The following is a 19,812-nucleotide window of genomic DNA, read 5'->3' as shown; positions in this document are numbered from 1 at the left end:
GCATGACTAACTTACTCCTTACAGTGGATTCTTCTCTTATAGGGAAGAACCTGTAGTCTCAATTTCAATTGGTTGCTTTGTATGTTTGCTTTAGTAGGATTTTTATCCAGATAGGATACGATATTCTGTCTCGTGCTTTGAATAAGGACAGAAAAAGGAACGTAAACTGAAAACAGGGCAGTACATTGGTTACTCTGCAATGAAGTTAATTTTGTTGGCTAGACTATATCTGTCTTGCTTCCACCAGTTTTAGGGGTACTGTGGAAAAGAAGGAAGAGGAGCTGAACTGAAGCAACACCTATTCTAGTAGAAGGGTTATTTAAAAAATTACAGTAGCATTTGCAGGTGCCAGATTTTAATTTATAGCCAGTCTTAGCCCCAGAAACATTAGTTGCAGATTTTTCATTTTGCAACTGTGTTATTCTATCACAATGTTGAAATGGCTGTGTTACTGTCCTGTAAAGTATTTATGAGAAAGAAGACTTAGCACTGTGATCCTGGGTTTGGAAAGTGGATGTACCTAAGAGAAATCTGAATTGCCAGCAATTTTTTTTAAATTGTTTAATTGTTCCCAGGGCTGATGTAAACCTGAGTTTAGGAGATACGTGGCAATGCTAGCCCAGAATGGGCTAGATATTGCTAGATGCAGAAGTGCCAGCTAGAAGACAGGCAGGAATTTTAAATGTAAAGTCTGGAAAATCCATTTTTTGCTTTCAGTTGGGTACAGGACTGTGTAAAAGAGCTGGTACCTATTTCTGATGGATAAGATAAAAATGTATTTGATGAGGATTTGATTTGCAAATATTTTTACAACAATCTTTGCTAATATTTACAAAATTACTTAGAAATATAATAATAATAACACCAATAATAATAAAAGTTGATTCATTCTCTAGAAACATGTGAATATGCATGATCAGTTCATTTCATAATCAGTTCATTTCCAGCACAGAGTGAAGAACATGGGAGATGAACTGGATGAAGTTCATGAAATCTTGGGGTATTCCTGCCATGCAGGAGGGACTCCAGCCAGCACCTGGATGCAGAGTTCTTGGGGATGAGGGGCAGCCTCAGCCCCTATGCGCTCACAGCCATGTTATTAGTTCTGTAGAAAGACCAGAGCAGATCTCAGCAAGATCATGGAGGTGTCTAATTGTGAGCTGCACACTGATCTATTGGACAGCAGCAGTCTTTTCCACTGTTTTTCTCATTCCACGTTCAGCACGTAGTGCAGTGTTAATTTCTCCCACAATCAGTACAAACATAAAAGCCTTAAAACTGTTCAAATGACTCAGACAAAAGGCTGTGAATTAATGCAGTCTATTACAGTCCAGATTGGTGTTTCTTTCAGCAGCAGCATAAACAATGTTCTTCTGATTCAGTATCATCTACTGCTCTCCTGCATCAGGAGGAGAATGATAAATTCATCCAGTGCTTCAGCAGTGCCTGACAAATTATTGGAAGCCCCTTGCTTCTGTAGCTCCTAGTAGGAGAGTGACTGGTTTATGTATTATACATTCAGGTAATAATCAAACATGTTCAGAGCTTCTTTTAGTTCAGTTCTGGAAAGACGCTCTGCAAGATCCTGGCACCAGAAGTTGCCTGTGTGAATTTGTTGCCAACAGACCAAAGACCAAGTTATTCAATGCCATTAATTCTGCCACTGTCTGAGTTGTCTGACTTGAAGCAAACTGAGTATCTGAGAGCCTTGAGTGGTGGTGTTATGGAAGAGGTTTTCCTTCTCCTTGCTGTGCTGTCTTCTGTGTACAAGTACCTGTACAAGTACCATGCATGAAATCAAGTCCGTGGGAAACTTGAAGCTCACAGGTAACCCACAGTAGTTTCTATTTCTGTGGTTTCAGTGACTTGAACTGCTCATCTCTTGTTCTTTAGGTGAGCTCTCAGATCATTTGCCTTTTCTAGTCACCTGAATCCAACATTTCTCATAAAAATAGTCTTGATTTGGGAAGATATTCCTTTTTGTCTCCACAAAAGATTTTTGCAAAGGTGATGAGGAACACCTCATCTGGTGCGATAACCCTGAAAGTGACTTAGATGCCTCTGAAGGCTACAGGTAGCAGTATAAGTCTTCCCTTGGTATTCTCAGTCCCTGCCAAAATCAAATTTCTGCCTGTGTGTGCAGAATGGTGTTTGCAGGGTTCCTCATGACAGATATGTTGAAGTTTCCAGAGTCTGAGGCACAGCAACAGATATCTAAGAATCTGTGTCACACTGGAGCAAGAAATCTCACTTTCTTCTCAGCACTCAAGCCTGCTGGATCATTAACATAACAAAGGAGGATTATTGACTTTCATAGTCATGATGCCTTTGATTTGAAGCTGTCTTTGATTAGGGGCAGTAGGGCTCATTGGCCCAGAGGAGCACTGGTTTCCTCCAGGTGAAGAGCATGGAGAGAAGCACGCTTTTGAGAAGAGGTAGGAAAGAGGAAAGAAGTAGCTGAAGAGGCTGAATGGAAGCTGTAATAGATGCAGTTAGTCGCTAGGAAGGACCCAAAAGCAGCCCATGATTCTGTAAGACAATTAAAAGCAAATTGTCCGGCTGAGCGATCGGAGGGCAAGGAAGATGCTCCCCACACTATAATTCAAGGGGCTGAATGGCCTCGAAAGCTGAGAGCTTAGGGGAAAATAAAAACAGAAGATGAGGCAAATGATGGAACAGATGTGAACGCTTTTGTTGGCAGGACTTGGAGGCTAGCGGGATGGCGATAGGCTAATTTGAGACGCATAATGCCAGGATCCTTTCATATGCAGAACAGCACTTTGATCCAGTGTGGATGAAAGTGCTGAAAAGTGGAGAGGATGGCAGGGGGTCTTTTGTCTTTGACAAAAAAGGCATCTGCTGGGCTCTAACCTCCTTTTTTTCCACCCCCTTGGCCTAGTAGGCCACTCCAACAATGCTAGCAAAGAGGACAAGTGTCTCCTGACAGCTGAAGAAATCTCCAGGAGGAGAATGAGGCTTGCTGCAAGATGTATACCAGAGAGCTTAATCGATTTTTTCCACAGTACAAAAAGGGAGAGGGCTGGGGGAAGACAGAGAGATCACAGTGGAAATGGGAGGTGGGAGGGGGAAAAAAAATCTCTTTATAATAAACTTGTTACTTTTGTTCTCCAAATACATCTTTTCAGGGGATGCTTTGATGCCAGTATGAATACACTTAATGGAGCAGGGTATGGTAAAGTTGCAGGGGGGATGGGGGTGGAGAGTGTGAATTAAGGAAGAGTAGGCTTGCAGGGAGGACAAATGTTGAGTGATTTCTGCAGATTCCAAAACAGGGAAGATTTTTGAATTAATACAGTGCAAGAGACAGTTGGAAGATAGACACATACTTTGTTTGAGAATTCAGCACAGCACAATTTTTTTGTTTCAGTTTCTAAGCAAAGCTGAAAAAAATTTCTTCAACTTTTTCTTCTTTTTATGTTGTTATATTGATTTCTTGGACTGATTAGGAATGAAGGGACTCCAGAACTAAACTGAGATTCAGGAAGACAGACAGTTGCATTTGTCCAAACAAATACAGCAGTTGCAGATCAGCTGCTGATTTGATCCCTGCTTCTCCATCTCATGCTCTGTTGACTTTCAGCTTTTCACCTCTAGTAAACAAAACTGGAATCCAGTCCCAAAAGGTTGATGCCTGTGGTGTTCATTAAGGATTGCTTTGTACCATGTCTTATGTTTTCTTTCAGAAATAATGATAGATAAGAGCTATCAACATATGAGCAAGACCCACCTTAGCAAATTAAATCCTTTAAGAACAGAAGGCTCAGGGATCTTCTTTCCTTTGAGATCCTGACAGTGTTTATCCATTACTGTTTACCAAAGATAACCTACTCCTTGGGACATGGCTTTAAGCAACACCTGGTGCTGCTAACAGCTCTCTCCTTACCCCAGCATCTTCCTTTCACTTTCTGTCACTCTTCCTCCAGGAAGGTACATGTGATGCAGAAATGAAGAGAAGCTATGACATTCCTTTGAAAGGCTCTGCATACACTGGTGCTAAGTTGTAATCCTGTGTAGTTGTTCAGTGGGTGTGCCATGGTGTCCCTTCAGCAGATGCCACTGTCCAATTCAGACCACCTGATTGTGGAGAATATTTTTGACAAAGGCATCTCCTGACCTCCAACTATGCAAAGATTACTGTAGATCATTAGGGAGGACTAATCATCAAGGCAATTGATACTGTTTTTATTCCTGACCATTTGTCATATCTTGACTTTTCTGTGTCGCAGTGTTCAAGGTGTGATTAAAGATGGTGCTGTGGGAGGCTGCTGCTGCTACCAGCAAGCAAGCCAAGATGATCTCTGTCCCTCACACAACGAGGAGTAAGTCCCCTCAGCATAAGGCGTTTGTTGTTTAACTGCACTCCCAGGTGCTATGCACACTGATGGGACGCCTGGCAAGAGCCAAAGGAGCAAAGATGTAGCTCATGGGGAAATATGACCTGGCCGTCCTTCACACCAAAGAAGAGCAGCGCACACAGCACCGTGCAAGCTGACCAGCAGTGCAGTGGGGTCTAGGGCAACCTGCTGTGTCCCCAGGCAGTTGTGATAAGGGCGGTGTGTAGGAATCTCAGCCAGTGATCTTGGGTACTTCATTTGCTTTGTGATGTGAAAAATGAAGCACTTCATGAAGAAGAGTCTTCCCTATCTGGGCGGGCAAGTCCTTCAGCTGCTACAATCTTGAGATTTCTACATGTGTCCAGTATGAAGTTTTCCATCTGCATACCAGAAAAAAATACCCTTACTGTAGTCCAGAGATCGGTCAAAGGTTTTTGTCATGTCAGCAGTAAGGCCTGGAAATGTGAAAGTTTTGGGAGTGCACTGTTGTTATTCCCATGTAAATATGTGCAGTAATCCTTCATATCTGCAGGTAGTCATTCCAGTTTTAAACTGTGCTCTTAAGGCAGATCAGTTCAGCCATTTGCAGTTTACTGTGTGCAAGTTTTTTATTGCTGGTGAATGGGCATGAGGAAAAAAGATGCCTGTGTGAAATGACCTGGTTGCTGTCTTCCAGGCTAGGTGGGTGAGACTGAGTCTGTTTCCCCTAAAAAATGAAGTGAGGCTGTAGAGAAAAACTGTGGGGGAGCCGAGTATAGCCTGCAGACAGCCAGCCAGGAGAAAGCAAAAGCAGGAGCACAGTCTGTGAGAGTACAGCAGAGAGGAAGGTTTGCTTTTTTGTTTGTCTCATCCAGAAGGTTAGTGTTTTCTCCGCAGATGATGACTACCCTCTGCTGGTTTCTGTTTGGATTAAAAACAAACTGTAAAGATTGCAAAGCCTCTCTTTGTACATTGAGACAGAGCTACCTGACCAGCACAGGAACCCTTTACAGGTCTTATTGCCATTCTGTGGACAGGAACAATCTGATAATTTGAAAAGCTGCAGAGTCTACTAAGAACCATATTGCTTGAATGGCAAATTACCCCAGTGGTTGCTGCTACAGTAATCCAAATAACCTACATAATAAGCCATCCTCATGGAAGTGTTTTTGGCTGGACTGGTTGTACATAGCAGCTTTTCCTCATGTCACCTCATAATCTTGGCTGTAGAAGCCTTCCTTACATTTTCAGCGTAGATTTGGCTTCTGCCTCAGTGAATCTCATCTGGTCATTAACATCCATTAGAGCTTCTCTGTGTGGGAACCGAAGCCAAACAAATGGAAAACAATGACTTCAGAGTACAATCAACTCCAGCCTCCATGAAAACTCATGTCTTGAAATAAAGCAATTTCCCTTTGGTTTTATTTAATTGTCTTCCAAATAAAGCAAATGTCCTTTGCAATGTCACCACTGGTTAGTTTGATGTAACTTTCCTTAGCATCCGCTTTGAGATGTTTTTGTAATGAGGTGCAGTTTGCACCAGTAGAATGAATTCTTGCCCTTTTTAAAAATGTGAGATGGGACTGTTCATGAGAACACTTCTGGAATTAACATTAAATTTTGTTTTACATATTTGGCTCAATACACAGTGATTTGGAGTCACAAGGGCATGTTTAGCTGTAGTGGGGACAGTGTGATTTCAAGTTCTGTATACTTTTCTGGCTTGCACTAGGAAGGAGGGAGTTGTGCCCATTTGTTCCTACATCTACCGTGTCTGTCCTCAAAACCCAAGATTTGTTCACACAATCTGCATACGCAAAGAATGTGTTCACTTATGTGTGAATTTCATGTTGGTACTCCAGTTCCATATTGCTTTGGATGGTGTTTGAAACCAGTCTCCAAGAAGAGTGAATTCCACAGGGTCATCATCACACTGAACAGTATAATCTCATCTTGGAAAATAACCCTCCCAAGAATAATTCTGAAATGCATTTGAAGACCTCATCAGACATCCCTCAGCTGACTTGCTCTGGACATAAATGATGATAAGCTAGTAGGTAACATGAAAGCTTGTTGCTTTCTTTTGCCTTTCAAGTGCTGATGATCTGTGTGTGCTCGTGGAATGAGGCAGTGGGGTGGCAGCTCGCTGGGTTAGGCCCTGAGGCCACCACTTAGTGGCACTGGCACAACAACATCTGAAGATGACTCTTGTCATCCTGTAAGAGTAGGACACTACTCTGGTTGTTGTTCTGGTGTATGCTCAGCTTGAGGCATGGAGAGTGAGAGCATTCATTTTCCTGGAATGCAACTCAGCAAGGAGGAGGGAGCATCACCCAAGTCTGCTGTCCCCAGACTCCACCTGTGGGGAAGGTGGTGGCCTATGGTGCTGCCAGCCACTTTTACAGTTCCTGGGATGGGGGGTTGGGAGAATGTACCAAGTGGCATGGTGAAAAGTATTTTCTGGATAAGGAAGAAGGGATGAACAAGAGCAAGCTGTGCTTATTTGAGTTGTGGGGGATAGGAGGGAGTTCTGCCTAGAGCTCTGTATAGGCAGGCATACTGTTGTCTAGGGGTGCAAGAGTGCCCTTCCTTCAAAGGACTGGAGAAATAAAGAAGGCCCTCCCACCCCAATCTGCACTTTTGTATCTTTTTGTATCTTTGCCTGTAATCATAGTGCAGGCAAAACCACATGGAGTTCTGTGCTTATTTCCTGTGCTTAGGTCTGTGGGACCCGATGTGCAAATAGCTGTGGACCTGGAAGAGACCTGGGTTGGTGAAATGTGGATTAGGGTTCTCAGACTGGGAACAGTTTTGGCAAGTTCCCAGAGGTCAGCTGCGTGTCTGTGACCACCTCAAGGAGCCAGACAAGAACTCACCAGGAACTCTGTCTTTTCCTCCCTCTCCCCTCCCCCAGGTGATCTTTGCTTTGAATCAGACTCTCTTGCAGCAGGAGAGCCTCCGAGCAGGCAGTTTCCAGATCCCCTATACGACAGAAGATCTTATCAAGCATTACAACTGTGGAGACCTCAACTCTATCATCTTCAACCATGACACTTCTCAAGTGAGTCTTGCCACCACAGCCCTTGTACTATGCACACATCCCAATAGCGCTAACTCCTATCTCATGCTTGTCTCCCCTCAGGCAGGCCCTTTGCAGGCAGGGGCTAAAGACACCTGACTGGCCCTCTAATATGTCTGCTTCCTGCATCTCCTCCTCCAGGAGCCTGCACTAGCTCACTACCATCTTAGCGCACACAAGCAGTGAAGGCACAGCTGGCTTTTTCTTGTGGACAAATGTCATGTTTGCTTTAGCATCAAAGCTCTATGAGTTAATCCTTTATTTTCCTGGGTATCCTTTGGGATTGTGCCAGCTTGGGTAGGATCAAGTGTAGCACCAGCAGAGAGCAGAAGCAGACTGTTGTGCAAACAGTGATAGAGAATTGATCTCTTTACTTGTACACTTGCATGAGGCTGGGCAAGTTGCAAGCTTTTCTGTTTTCCCTAAGAGTATGATTGCATATTACGAAGTCCAAAGAAGATAAATAGAATGAAACAGATAGATTTTGACTGAATGTCAAGGAAAGGAAAACTTCAGAGGCCTCACAGACTTCATTTATGGAAACTGTTTCCCAGGCAGCGCAGTGGAATGCAACGCTCTGATCTTTAAACTTCAAGAAAATGCCCAGCAGGGACCAATTTGGCCTGTTGGGGCTGTTAGATTAGTTAGGCTCAGTCTGAAACATCAGGCCTCTCTTTATTCATGTGTGTGAGGTACTGCCTGGCAAGTACTTCATGCACTTCAGTGAAAATGTTGCTTTAGCCTGGCAGTGCTGACAAAGTGTCTGTTGGAATCTGAGCTCTCCCTGCAGAGTATCAGTTTTTCTATAGGCTTTTGATATGTATGGTGCAGTACTACAGAGCTGGAAATACCGTCATACTAACCCTTGCTTCTCTGGCACTGCGCTTTGCACGTGTGTTTTACCTTCCTGTCCTGTACATCCTTCAGCCTGCCAGTGCTGGCAGCCTGGTCATTAATAATGCTTAGCTCTTCACAGTGCATTTCATTCATAAATTTGAAAGGGCTTCTCAAAGGAGGTTAGTGCTGTAACAACGTACAGATGCCACATCACTGTTCTGCTGGAGTGTCATGGACAGCAGACAGCTGGTGTTGCCTTGAGGGTCTTGGAGAGAACAGCTCTTGCCAAGACATGCATGTCTCTTAAGAAGCAAAGGCCTTTTCTTAGTAAGAGGCCTCTACACAGGGCAGTTGAGTTACAGTAGTAGCCTGAGATTCCATCAGGTTACACTTCTAAGGAGAACTCTGTCATCTGTATATGACCTTGTGCTTGACCAGTAGATGTCCCATTGTGGACTAAACACTCTTCTGTGATAGACTATGAATCAGAGCATCATCAGCAGGTGCTGCATCTTTGCAAAGGAAAGTACCTTGCTTAGTGGCTCTTTTTTCCCAGGAGCTCCCTCTTGCAGACTCTTTTCTTAGCAGTCTCTGTAATTGCAATGTCCAAAGCTACTTATGGAAGATTTCACTATGGCTGCAACTCAGAACATGTGACTCTCTCTACTTGCAAGAGGTTGCAGCTACAGCTGTCCTGGGAATCCCAGGAGATGAACACAGCATTTGAACAGATACCTTAATGACAGGAAAACTAAGAGCTGGTTAAATTGTCTTTTCTGACAAAATCTGGTCCTCCTTCTTTTGGAAAATTTTGAGATGTTTATGTTAATTAGTTAAGAGTGCACACTTATTTTTTAGACAGCCCCAAGGGTCTGAAACCAGTCAAATTCTCCTAGAAGAGTGTAATTATAGTTGTGTCATACCCATGGTAATTTCAGGAAGAGTTACATAGCTAAAGATAGTCAGGAATAAATGCTTTCTTCAGTCAAACAGCCAGGACATGAGATCAGTGGTGTGGAAAACTAGGAGTATTTATTCACTTTGCATAAAATAATGATAATAGTTTGGCTCACTTATGAAAGGATGTGTTGAGAGAAAGGGCACTGTGCATCAGTGTAAGTCTGTAGAGTTGTTTTTTGGTCCTCTGTGATTTTTATCCTATTGGATGTGTTTTGAGAAACAAAGCCATTGCCACATTCAGTGATAGAGCAAAATGCCTGTGTGTGCTGGCTGTCTGAAATAAATGGCCCTTTTTTGAGGACTTCTTGTTTCTTTCTGTCTTAGGTCCCAAATTTCATTAATGCTACACTGCCAGCCCATGAGCGTATTACTGCCCAAGAGATAGACAGCTACTTCCGTCAGGAGCTCATCTACAAGCGAAATGAGCGAATGGGAAGGAGGGTGAAGGAGCTGCTGGAAGAATACCCTGACAAGAGCTTCTTTTTTGCATTTGGAGCTGGTATGTGATTGAGGCGATCTTCAAACTAATCACATTCTTTCCACGTCCATTAGAATCACAAGTGTTTGCCTTGGTTTGGAGAAGGATCAGTACTTTTTCTGTGGGGGACACAAGACACAGCTCTGTTCTGAGAGTTGTGTAATATTAGGAATGCTTTCTCCAGTATGCATAGAGCTTGTGCTATGCGTTGATTACAAAATTTAATAGTTACAGATTTGTTTTTGTTTGCTTTTTTCTTGTACACAGTCATTGATACTGAAGCAACTGTAGTGCTTACACAAAAGCTCTTACTCATAGACTCTTGCCAACCAAAGCAGAATGTCAGAAGTACAGAGCTGAGGTGAAAGGTAGTAAGAGGTTACACTGGTAATTGAATAAACTTTTTAAGAGTCCATCCAAAAGAATGATGTGCCACGGGATGTGAAACTAAGAGACCCTATAAATAGAAGGAGAGAGGCAGGCTTTCACCTTTCTCTTTCTGCTGCAGAACATTACCTGCTTCACTGTGCTTTCACAGCTACAAGGGAATTTTGTCTCTGTTTTGGAGCAGAACATTTTCTCATCTAGGGAAAAAATACTGCATCTGGCTCTTAGCAGCCAGCAGGAATCCATAGGCAAATGCAGTGGCATATCCAGCCTGGTAAGGTTAACACCCGTGGTTTAGACTAGCGATGTACGGAGAATGTGAAAAGGATTGGTTTGCCACGACTGTCTTCCTTTATTCTAGCTCCAAGAAAGTGAAGAAGTGAGGATCCAGGTAGGTTCTGATTCTATAGAGTTACTGCATTTTGTCCACTATTAACCATATGGTCCTTAGGAGACAGGGAGAACTGAAAGTGTTGTCTGGATCCATGTGATGTTTTCTGGTTTCAGAGGCTACTGCTTTGGTTAGGATGAAAGATCTAGACATGGTAAGGAAAACATTTACTTGAAGAGTGTAAAAAGATTTGAATTTGAAGTCTGTGAGAATGTCCTCACTTGCAGGAGGGAGTTGTGGTTACAAACTTAACAAGAGACCTTTGTGTGAGAGCAGGGAGGTAATGATGTGTGACTGATAATGTTAAGGCATGCGTGAAGATTATAATGTGTTATCTTCTTATGGTATCACTCTGCTCTGTGCAAATCCCTGTCAGGAATTAGGCACAGCTTATGTACATCTTGGTCTCTGAGTTAAGACTAGGGCTTTGCTCTGTACTGCAGTAGCTAATGTGGTTCTAATGCTTGTCCCTGCTGATCTGAAATTCCTCATTAGCGTATACATCTGTCCCGAGTGTCACCTGCATCAACTGAAGATAGCCAGTCCTCTGATTGCCTATTTTAGTAAAGCAGAGTTAAGATTTGCACAGCATTCTTCTGCTGCATTACTGCCTGGAGCCTTGAGCCCACGTGAATACAATCAGTGGCTAGTGTGCACGTGGCTTGCTTTCCAGCCACCAGGCATGCTTTTTCAGCATATTTCTGAATCCAGATAGGTTCACTGTCTTCCCTGGGGACTCTAGATCTGCTTTGAAGCTGTCTGTAATTACACTCTGGCTTTGCTACTAGACTGGCCTCAATTCTCATCTGCTCTTCTAAATAAAGATAATACTCTAATAATACTCTTCTAAAAGGCACTGCCAGCCTCCCCCCGCCCCTTTTACATTGGGGAATTAAGCACTAATATGTGTGGATACATGTGAGCAAGAGCTCTGTTGCAGGAACCCACTTTTAATAGGACAATTCTTCATTATCTCCTTGTTTGTTTGCATCTGGGTTTCTTCATTTGCTTTGTATTAATTGCCTAAATTAGATAAGTAATATGACACAATATAATGCAGGAAAAAAATCAATTTATATATATATATATATATTCTATATATATATAGATATATATATATAGAATATATATATATATAAATTGATTTTATATAGATATAGATATAGATACAGATATATTCTATATATATATATCTATATATATATAAATCTGAGGGCAGGCTTTTGTTTTCCAGTAGGCTAGTGTAGGGTTTTTTTTAATTCAGATTACTGTGTGATAGGTGATTCTATGGAAGATTTATTTTGGAGCCAGCAAATAATGAACTAATAAATTGTGCCAAGTTTTGAGCATTGCTTGAGTATTGTGCTTATGTTCAATTACTGGAAAAAGGCTCCAAGAATGCGATAGCACAAGGACAAATTAGAATGAGAGGCAACAGAACATAGAAGAGAAAAGAGTAAGACTGTAGGAGTGATCACTGCATTGTGATTTTCCTTCTTTTGGCCATCAGTGAAAACAATATCTCCCAACAGTGACTGATAAATTGCAGGACAAGACTGTGTTAAATAGTAGTAGGATTTCAAAGGGTTTATGGCTAAACCAGATTTTCAGTGGCACATTCTTTGTCTTTAAAATGGATATGCTTTTTGCAATGAAGGTTCATTTTTTCTGTTAACCAAACATCATTGAAAAAACACTTTTATCATCAATTCTATCCAGACAAGGTCATGGTTTTTGGATGTCTGAGGTGTTATAAATACCTCCTAATGTATGAAATACTCTTGACATTTTTGTTGTGAATGAGGGAAAATCAGACAAGGCCGATTCCTTATTTTATATGCCAGGTGGCTTAATGCATGTTAGAGATTTGAAATGCATTTTGAAAGAAAAGCTGATACATCCTTTCAGGTCCTCATCTATCTGCATGACTACAGATGTTGATTTCTTACATGGAATTATATGTGGCAATTTGCACTGAAGTAGGTTTCCTTGTTTAGCCCAGTGTATTTTATGTTCTTACTAGATTTCAGTAGGTGATACATGCTGCACCTATGTCCTGTTTAAAACATCTCACAACCAAGGTACGTTTCTGGAACTATTTTTGTTTGGAAGTAATTTAAGTTTACAAAAAATAAAGAAAAAATTACAGATTATGCTGAAACAAACAAAAAACTTTGCTTTTGGCCAAAGTGGGAACCTGGAAAGCCTCAAATCCGTTGGTGGGAATTACAAAAATGTATGTAGAGAGGGTGCAGGTAATTCTCGTGACATTCCACTGGAGTCAATAAGAATTTTGTCTTAATTGTGGACAGGGCTTTTTATACTTAGTCAACATTTAGAGGTAACAAGCCAGACTTACTTACTGTTGCCTGTAGAACTTGGGGATAAAGCCATCTCTAATTTTAGCAAGCAGTCTTTCTTCTTTGTTCATTTTTAATTTCTCTGAACTTTATGTAGAGCATTTAAGATTTGAATGCTAAACCAAAGTGACTGGTGGCACTTCTTAATCCATTATCAGCCAATTTAACAGCAGTATATGTTTATGGCTTATCCAGAGATGCAAACTGACGTAAGTAGGGCTACATATTTCCACTGTACTGCAGAGTTCTAGCACTTTTACAGATCAATTACAAGGGTGCTGCCTGCTTACTGAACCATCACAGAACACCATAAGAGTTGTGACTAGCAGGAGATCACCTGGTCCAACTCACCAGAGCAGGGTCATTTAGACCAGGTTGCCTGCATATGATCGGATTCTGAGCATCTCCAAAAATGGAGACTCCACAACTTCTTTGGGCAACTTATTCTAGTATTTAACCACTTTCATCGTAAAATAGCTTTTTCTTACGTTTAACTGCAATTTTCCATGTATCCTCTTGTGTACACTGTCTCTTGGCAGGTGGACATACATGTTGTGTTTTTCTTTTGTTTCATATGTCCTAAAAATTCAAAATTATACAGGTGAAAAAAAACAAAAAACAAAAAAACCCAACAACATGTCTTCTCCAGGATGAATTGGAATTGTGCTGAGTTTCTGTATTGAATGTTGTTTAAGGTGATGTCATTTCCATGTACAGTTGTTTGCTGCTATTTTTGTTCTTTTCTGTCTTACTTTTTTTGCATGGGAAATTATGCAAGAGGAGGTGTATTTATGGTCTCCAGAAAATACAAGAATGGAGAAAAGACCTGTTACCAGCATTTACAAAATAATTAACAGTGCTAATCTTAGGATGTTTCAGTCCAGCTAAGTAGTTGTTTATACCTGAAAAATCAGAGTAAATGGCATATTACTTGCCCTTGAAATTCAGTGGGAGTTCTGAAACTAACATGGAAACTTCAGCCTGGCATCAGCAGATTTGTAACTGAAGATGCATAGAAAACATGAACATGTGCACGCCTTGTGTAAAGGACTTGTGTAAAGAAATGTATAATGAGAAAGCTCAGAAAAAATGCAAGTGGAGCTGAACCTTGGCAGATCCTGGCAGAGGAAAAAATGGGGGGAGGAGCAGGTAGCTGAAATAGTGATAAAACACATTGAATGAGCTGTTTCAGATCACCTTGCTTCTCCCTCGGCACAAAGAACTAGCTGATTGCCCGCTTTTTTCTGTCTTTGGAATGCAGCATCATTTTAGCCTCTTTGGGTGAGCGGAAGGGCCAAGTCCCTGAAGGTGTGCCTATACCTCTGTAATCTGAGAATGCAGAGACTGTTTTCCTTAGTAACTTCTTTGAGCCTGCAGAATGCTAATGACAGGGTTCATTAGAACAGCAACCCCAAAGGGCATAGATAGTTTGTGGAGACAGGATCAGCATCCAAAGCTCCAGGGTTCACATAAAGGGCATTTATCCTGACATCTCTGACATGAGGGAAGCTTTGCATTTTTGCAAACCTCTGTTTGAACATATGAGTGGAACTGTCAAAATCAACCAGGTGAAACAGCTGTGCTTTCTTTCTGTACATGTACTGACAGTCCAGTGACCATCAGCTTCTTCTCTGTGCTGGAATTTATCCGTTGCTACCTTTATTGGGTAGCAACAGTAGGGAGTCTTTCGTCTTGTAATGTGCTTTTAAGCTTGCGGAATTTCAAGTCCTTAATACCTGTTTTGGGAGAAAGTAATCCCAGTGTGGAACAGGAGCAGGTCCAGTAGCAGAGGTGACTGTGAGAGGTGTGTCTCAGACATAGCAGTGGTTTTTGCTTCCTTTACTGTGTAAGGTAGTGCTGCCTGCTAACAAAATCAGCCACATAACTCTCCTTGCCTAATGAATCTGAGGCTTCAGTAGTAGAAAACTCTTAGTAAAAGTCATCATAGATGGAGACTTCATGGCTAAGGCCACCTGAATAGAAGCTATTTCTTGTAACTCTGTTTTTACAAAGTGTATCATATGATGCTGAAAAAATTTCCTTATGTTAGCTTTGGTTAAAGTTTGGCCTTGGAAATCCCATCTGGATTGAGAGTAGTGAAGTTCAGTTGATGAAGGTGTTATACTAAAAAGGGGATATGAAGGAAATAATGTTTTTTTGTTTTTTTTTTTTTTTAAAGCATACTCTTATTTTCTTGCCTTAGATGATGGAGCAACATTTCAGCTTGCAGAGGAGTGACAGTGTCAGAGGAGTATGTTTGGAAGTATGCATTCTCAGCAAGACGGGGGCATGGGAGAGCTGCTTGTGTTGGATTTGACCTATACATATGCAGAATTATGATGCAGCATACTTTTGGTCCTGCACGTGAGATGTGGGGAGGCTTTAAGCTGGCTTACAACACCATTTGGACCATGGCCACTTTTAATTTTCCTCAGTTCCTTTTCCTGACAGCATTGCACTTAAAAGAATACCGTGTTTTTTAATGGTATTTGAACAGCTTTGGTTTGTGTTCCTATATCTGAACTTTTAATTACTTGGAAAGTACTGATGGAAGAAAGAGGTGTGTGCTGACTGTGGGCTTGTACACTGGAGGGACAACTATCTGCTTTAAAATTACTCAGTATTCTGCATCCCAACTTTTCCTTAAAAGGTATACACATATGTATGTATGAGCAAAACGGTGAAATTTCTCCCTGGATTTCTGTGCACCAAGGATAAGTGCTTTTCTTTTCTACTTCTTCTAGTTTGAATAGGATGTATTTAAAAAGAATATGGCCAGCCAATCAAGGGAGACACTCTATTGTGCCATTTAGAATAGCGTCCAGTTCTGGGCTCCCCGATTCAAGAATGATGGGTAACTTCTAGAGAGAGTCCAGCAGAGGGTCTCAAATATGGTGAGGAGCCTGGAGCATCTCCCATATGAGAAAAGTCTGAGAGACCTTGAGAGACCAGGGCTGTTCAGCCTGGAGAAGACTGAGATGGATCTTAACAAAGCTTATAAATGTCTTAACAGGTGGATATAAGAGGATGGGCCCAGGCTCTCTTTGATGGTGCTTGGTGACAGGACAGGGATCAATGGGCACACACTGGAATACACGAAGTTCCATCTGAACACTAGTAAGAGCTTTTTTACTGTGAGGATGGTAAAGAACTGGAACAGGCTGTCCAGAAATATTGTGTAGTCTCCTTCCCTGAAGATTTTTAAAACTCGCCTGGACACTTTCCTGTGCAGCCTACTGTAGGGAACCTGCTTTAGCAGGTGGTTGGACTTGATCTGCAGAGGTCTTTTCCAATCCCTATGATTCTATGATTCTGTGATCTCTTTCAGTGTATGTTTGGTTGGTTTGGTCCTGGCAAGCATCTTTTCTTTCTGTCAGTGTCATACTCAGTAGTATCAAACACAAGTCTTATGGGAAGTGGTTGAGGGAACCAGGATTGTTCAGTCCAGAGAGGAGGCTCAGGGAAGACCTCATCACTCTCTACAACTCCTCCTATCTCTGCTAGTGGATAATAGCATTCTTTTCCACAACATAAAGCCACTTTCAATTTTGCATAGGATCTCTTAGAAACTAAGTTTGGTGGTAACATGGGTACACAAAGCTGAGGACTCTCTTATTTTGCTTCTGTAGTATGACTGCTTCAGATAATCTCTGTCAGTAAAACTTGTGCTTGATTGGATTCTCCTTCTTTGCCCACTTAGTCCAGTGGGAGCTAAGCCAGGTCATTTGGTGAAACGTTTGAAAAGTGGACATTGCTTGTCACTGAAAGAGCACGGAAAGAGCATGAGGTATCCATTGGCCACAAGCCAAAAGGCTTAATAAAGATTTGGGAGGCACTCTTTTATTTCTGCAGATTTGATTTTGCTTCATCCAATTCAGATCTTGCAAGAAAATAACAGACCGTGGAGTGGGATGAGGAAAATCTGCCTGTAAAGGTTCTTGCCTGGACACACCATTCTGTTAGCAGGACCCTGCCTATTTGACCAAGGGAGTACTTTCTACCTACTCAGTTGTATATAGTGTTTAGTGGGAACTCATTTAACTTTGTAAGGTGTCCACCTCTGGAAGAGCAGGAGTACTCCAATGAAAGGCTCACAGAAATGGATGAGCAAGCTGCAGTCTTTTGTGACTAATAGTCAAGTGATAACTTTTACTGAAGTTTCCCTTTTTTTTATTCATGTATAGCATAGTCAGCAGCCTCATATCATGCCTTTTCCTCAGACCAGTAATTTTAATCTAGCCACCTACAGGTGTCTTGTTCTGAGGCATGTTAATCAAATTTATGCCATTCTTGGAAGCAGTCTAGAAAAGCAGATAGCAGGTAATCCTTCCCACAGGCATTTCTAGGAAGCTTATTCTAAAACATTTCAAATTGCTCTGAAATTACTGTAAGAGCTGTATATCTAAAGCAGTATTGAAAATATTTGTTTCAGCGACTCGTGTAGTCTCTGGCACCATCCGAGAACTCCCAGCCTGTCAAAGAGATAAACATTCTGCTTTAGCATGCCCCAGTGGCTAGAATAACTTCTACCATTCTGTGGTTGTGTTGTTATGTTCTTGTGCTGTAGCTGTTCCCACCGCTTCTTGAAGAGTAGCAATTCAGATCAGGTTTCCTAACAAGCGTTTTTGTTTCTTTATATGCATGGCTGGTGATGTATTGTCTTGGGGTACTGCTGTATCTTGAGTTCCTGGCCTGCATGTGGTGCAATTTGGAGTTACTGATTTTCTACTAACACATTCAGACATAAAGAATTCTATGTTCTTACGGCCTTCCCTTTTACATGACTTTAAAAGAGGGAATAGGAAATTAGTATATCATCTGGAACCAAAGCATTTGTTTGAAATTCAGAAAACAGTTTTCTCCAGTTTTAAAATATATGAAAACTAAAAAGTCTAGAACAGAAATTGAACTTCTCTTGTGCAGGATTTCCTTGTTCATTTGGTGAGATTTGTAAACATTAAAAACTCACAATTTCTGAAATTTGAGCTCAGAAGTCTCTGCTGAAACCAGTAAACCTAGCAGTTGCCTAGTTTAAAATGTCCCTGTGTAGTAAAAGCTGCAAGTAGGAGACCTGTGTTTCACAGTAATCTTTGACAACAACCGTAGGTTGTGTTCTGCAAGATCAGGTGCTGCTTTGATGGGAATTCAGGAGTGCTCAGTGCACGTTTGAGTACATGGACCAGTCTGCAAGCGCGTCAGACTCACAGCATGGCTGTTCTGGCATACTGCTTGTTGTGATCCCCGCAGGTCATCTCCCTTCAATGCAGATTAAAGGCAGAGGTCTCACTCTAGCAGAGCGCATGGCTGAGCCGATCACATAACAGCTTTTTAGTTTTGCTTTGAGCTTGAAAACAGAAGAATAGAGATTCTTGGCTCCGCATCCCCCTGCCCAACCAAATTGACCTCTCAGAGGCATCTCTTCACCTAGTGCTGTGAGGATAATGCAGGGCTGTGTATAGAAAGAAAAGAGTAGGCCTTCTGTTGGGACAGGGCCTGGGGCTTTTCTTTAGAGGGGCATTCAAGCGTGTTAGGCTAAAACAGAAAACAGGTGAAAGAGGCCTACTCCTTATCATATGGCTTTGGGCTAATTCTCCCTTACATTCTAGCTGCTTGATAGCAGGGTCAGTTTCTCTCATCTTTCTTCCAGTTGTTTTGAGTGATCAGGTCTCTCACATACCACTAGGCTCTTTGTATCTCAGAGCCCAGGAAAAGGGTGAAAGTGCTACCTAAGATCAGAGAAGTCCTGTACCTGAAACCTTCAACCTTCAATTACGTTTTGATTTTATACCAAACTCAGGTTGAGCCTGTAAGTCCTCTTGTCCCCAGGCCAGATCTGTCTACTGGAGCATGGATAACCCAACTTTTTGATGGAAAAACACTGACATCTCATAATCCTTTAATGTGCCCAACCTGAGCTTTTCCCAATTGGTCATGTCTTCTGAGCAATTTTGTATCTCGTACCTGTATGTATTTATATGCATGTGTGTTTTACACGATTTGTTTGTTTGTTCTGTTGTGTTTTAGACAATTCTAGCACTGCCTTATTCCTTATTATGTATGCATAACTTACTGCACTGCAAAGGCTCTCTGTGAAAGCTTGCACTGATGTAAAAGATTTTTTTATGACTGCATCAAATTTAAAAGATGAAGACTCTGCTTCAGGAGAGCATGGATTAAATTGGATTCGTCCATATGCTGTAGCCATTTCCTAAATATCAGTCTAAATCGCTACTGTGAGCAAAAGGAACTGAAGATTGAAGGGAGGCAGTGAATGTGATGGTGTGATGTGAACAGATGTTCTGTTACTTTCTCTTGAAATGTGTGGGACCCTAACTGTTTAAACTGGCTCAAGGATAATTATTTATCACTAGAGATTGCCATGTAGATTGCTTTGTGTCTTGTCTCCTGAAGGGCTTGTATTAGGAAAATAAGAATTCAGAACCTTGGCACTTCCTTTCACCACTGCAGAAGGGAATCAGGTTGTTCAATGCTGCTTGACTGAGATGGGTATCTAGTCTGAGCTTACTCTTTGCATTACTTCAGTCCTCACCAGTAGAGAGGCAGTTCTCAGTGTGTAAGTTATCCCATGCCACTCTTACAAGAGGATTAATCGTGCTTTGAAAGTGCCAGTTTCTCTGAAGTCTGGAGCCATGGGAGTGTGGAGAATGGTGAATGAATTACCTCTCCCCTTTCTGTTGCATGTATTTCTCCTCTGCATTAAAGGTGAGAGATGACAACTAAGTTCAGTGCCTTATGAACCTAATGTTGAACTTCCAGTGGCTACTTTTACTTTTTTACAAAGTTTAATTCCAATCACTAATGTTCCCCTCAGCAGGTCTCTTCACTGACATGACAAAACTCTCACTTTCCACATATTAACAGGACCTGAAGCTGAAACATTAGCATGCAACAGGCATCAGCAGTGTTAAATTAGGTCCACATCAAAGTCAAGCTTTGCTTCTTATGAAAAGAGAAGTTAAGACTGA

The 19,812-nt window shown here is 41.6% G+C and overlaps 1 protein-coding gene across 2 annotated transcripts in view; it reads left to right on the top strand.

Annotated features, from left to right (window-relative positions):
- The window catches only part of TRABD2A (TraB domain containing 2A), a 79,368-nt gene that overhangs the window by 47,653 nt on the left and 11,903 nt on the right, over positions 1-19,812 (top strand). Inside the window, exons 3-4 of one of the 2 annotated variants that reach the window (XM_052700926.1) lie at positions 7,249-7,395; positions 9,535-9,709. In XM_052700926.1, coding sequence (XP_052556886.1) covers positions 7,249-7,395; positions 9,535-9,709 — 322 coding nt within the window. The remainder of the gene's footprint in view (positions 1-7,248; positions 7,396-9,534; positions 9,710-19,812) is intronic. The other variant, XM_052700927.1, reaches the window with a different exon arrangement.

The sequence above is a fragment of the Tympanuchus pallidicinctus genome, unplaced genomic scaffold (assembly GCF_026119805.1).
Source record: "Tympanuchus pallidicinctus isolate F22 unplaced genomic scaffold, pur_lepc_1.0 scaffold4, whole genome shotgun sequence".
NCBI classification, from domain to species: domain Eukaryota; kingdom Metazoa; phylum Chordata; class Aves; order Galliformes; family Phasianidae; genus Tympanuchus; species Tympanuchus pallidicinctus.
Note: the sequence above shows the minus strand (reverse complement) of the source record. Positions and strands in the feature narration are given on the sequence as shown.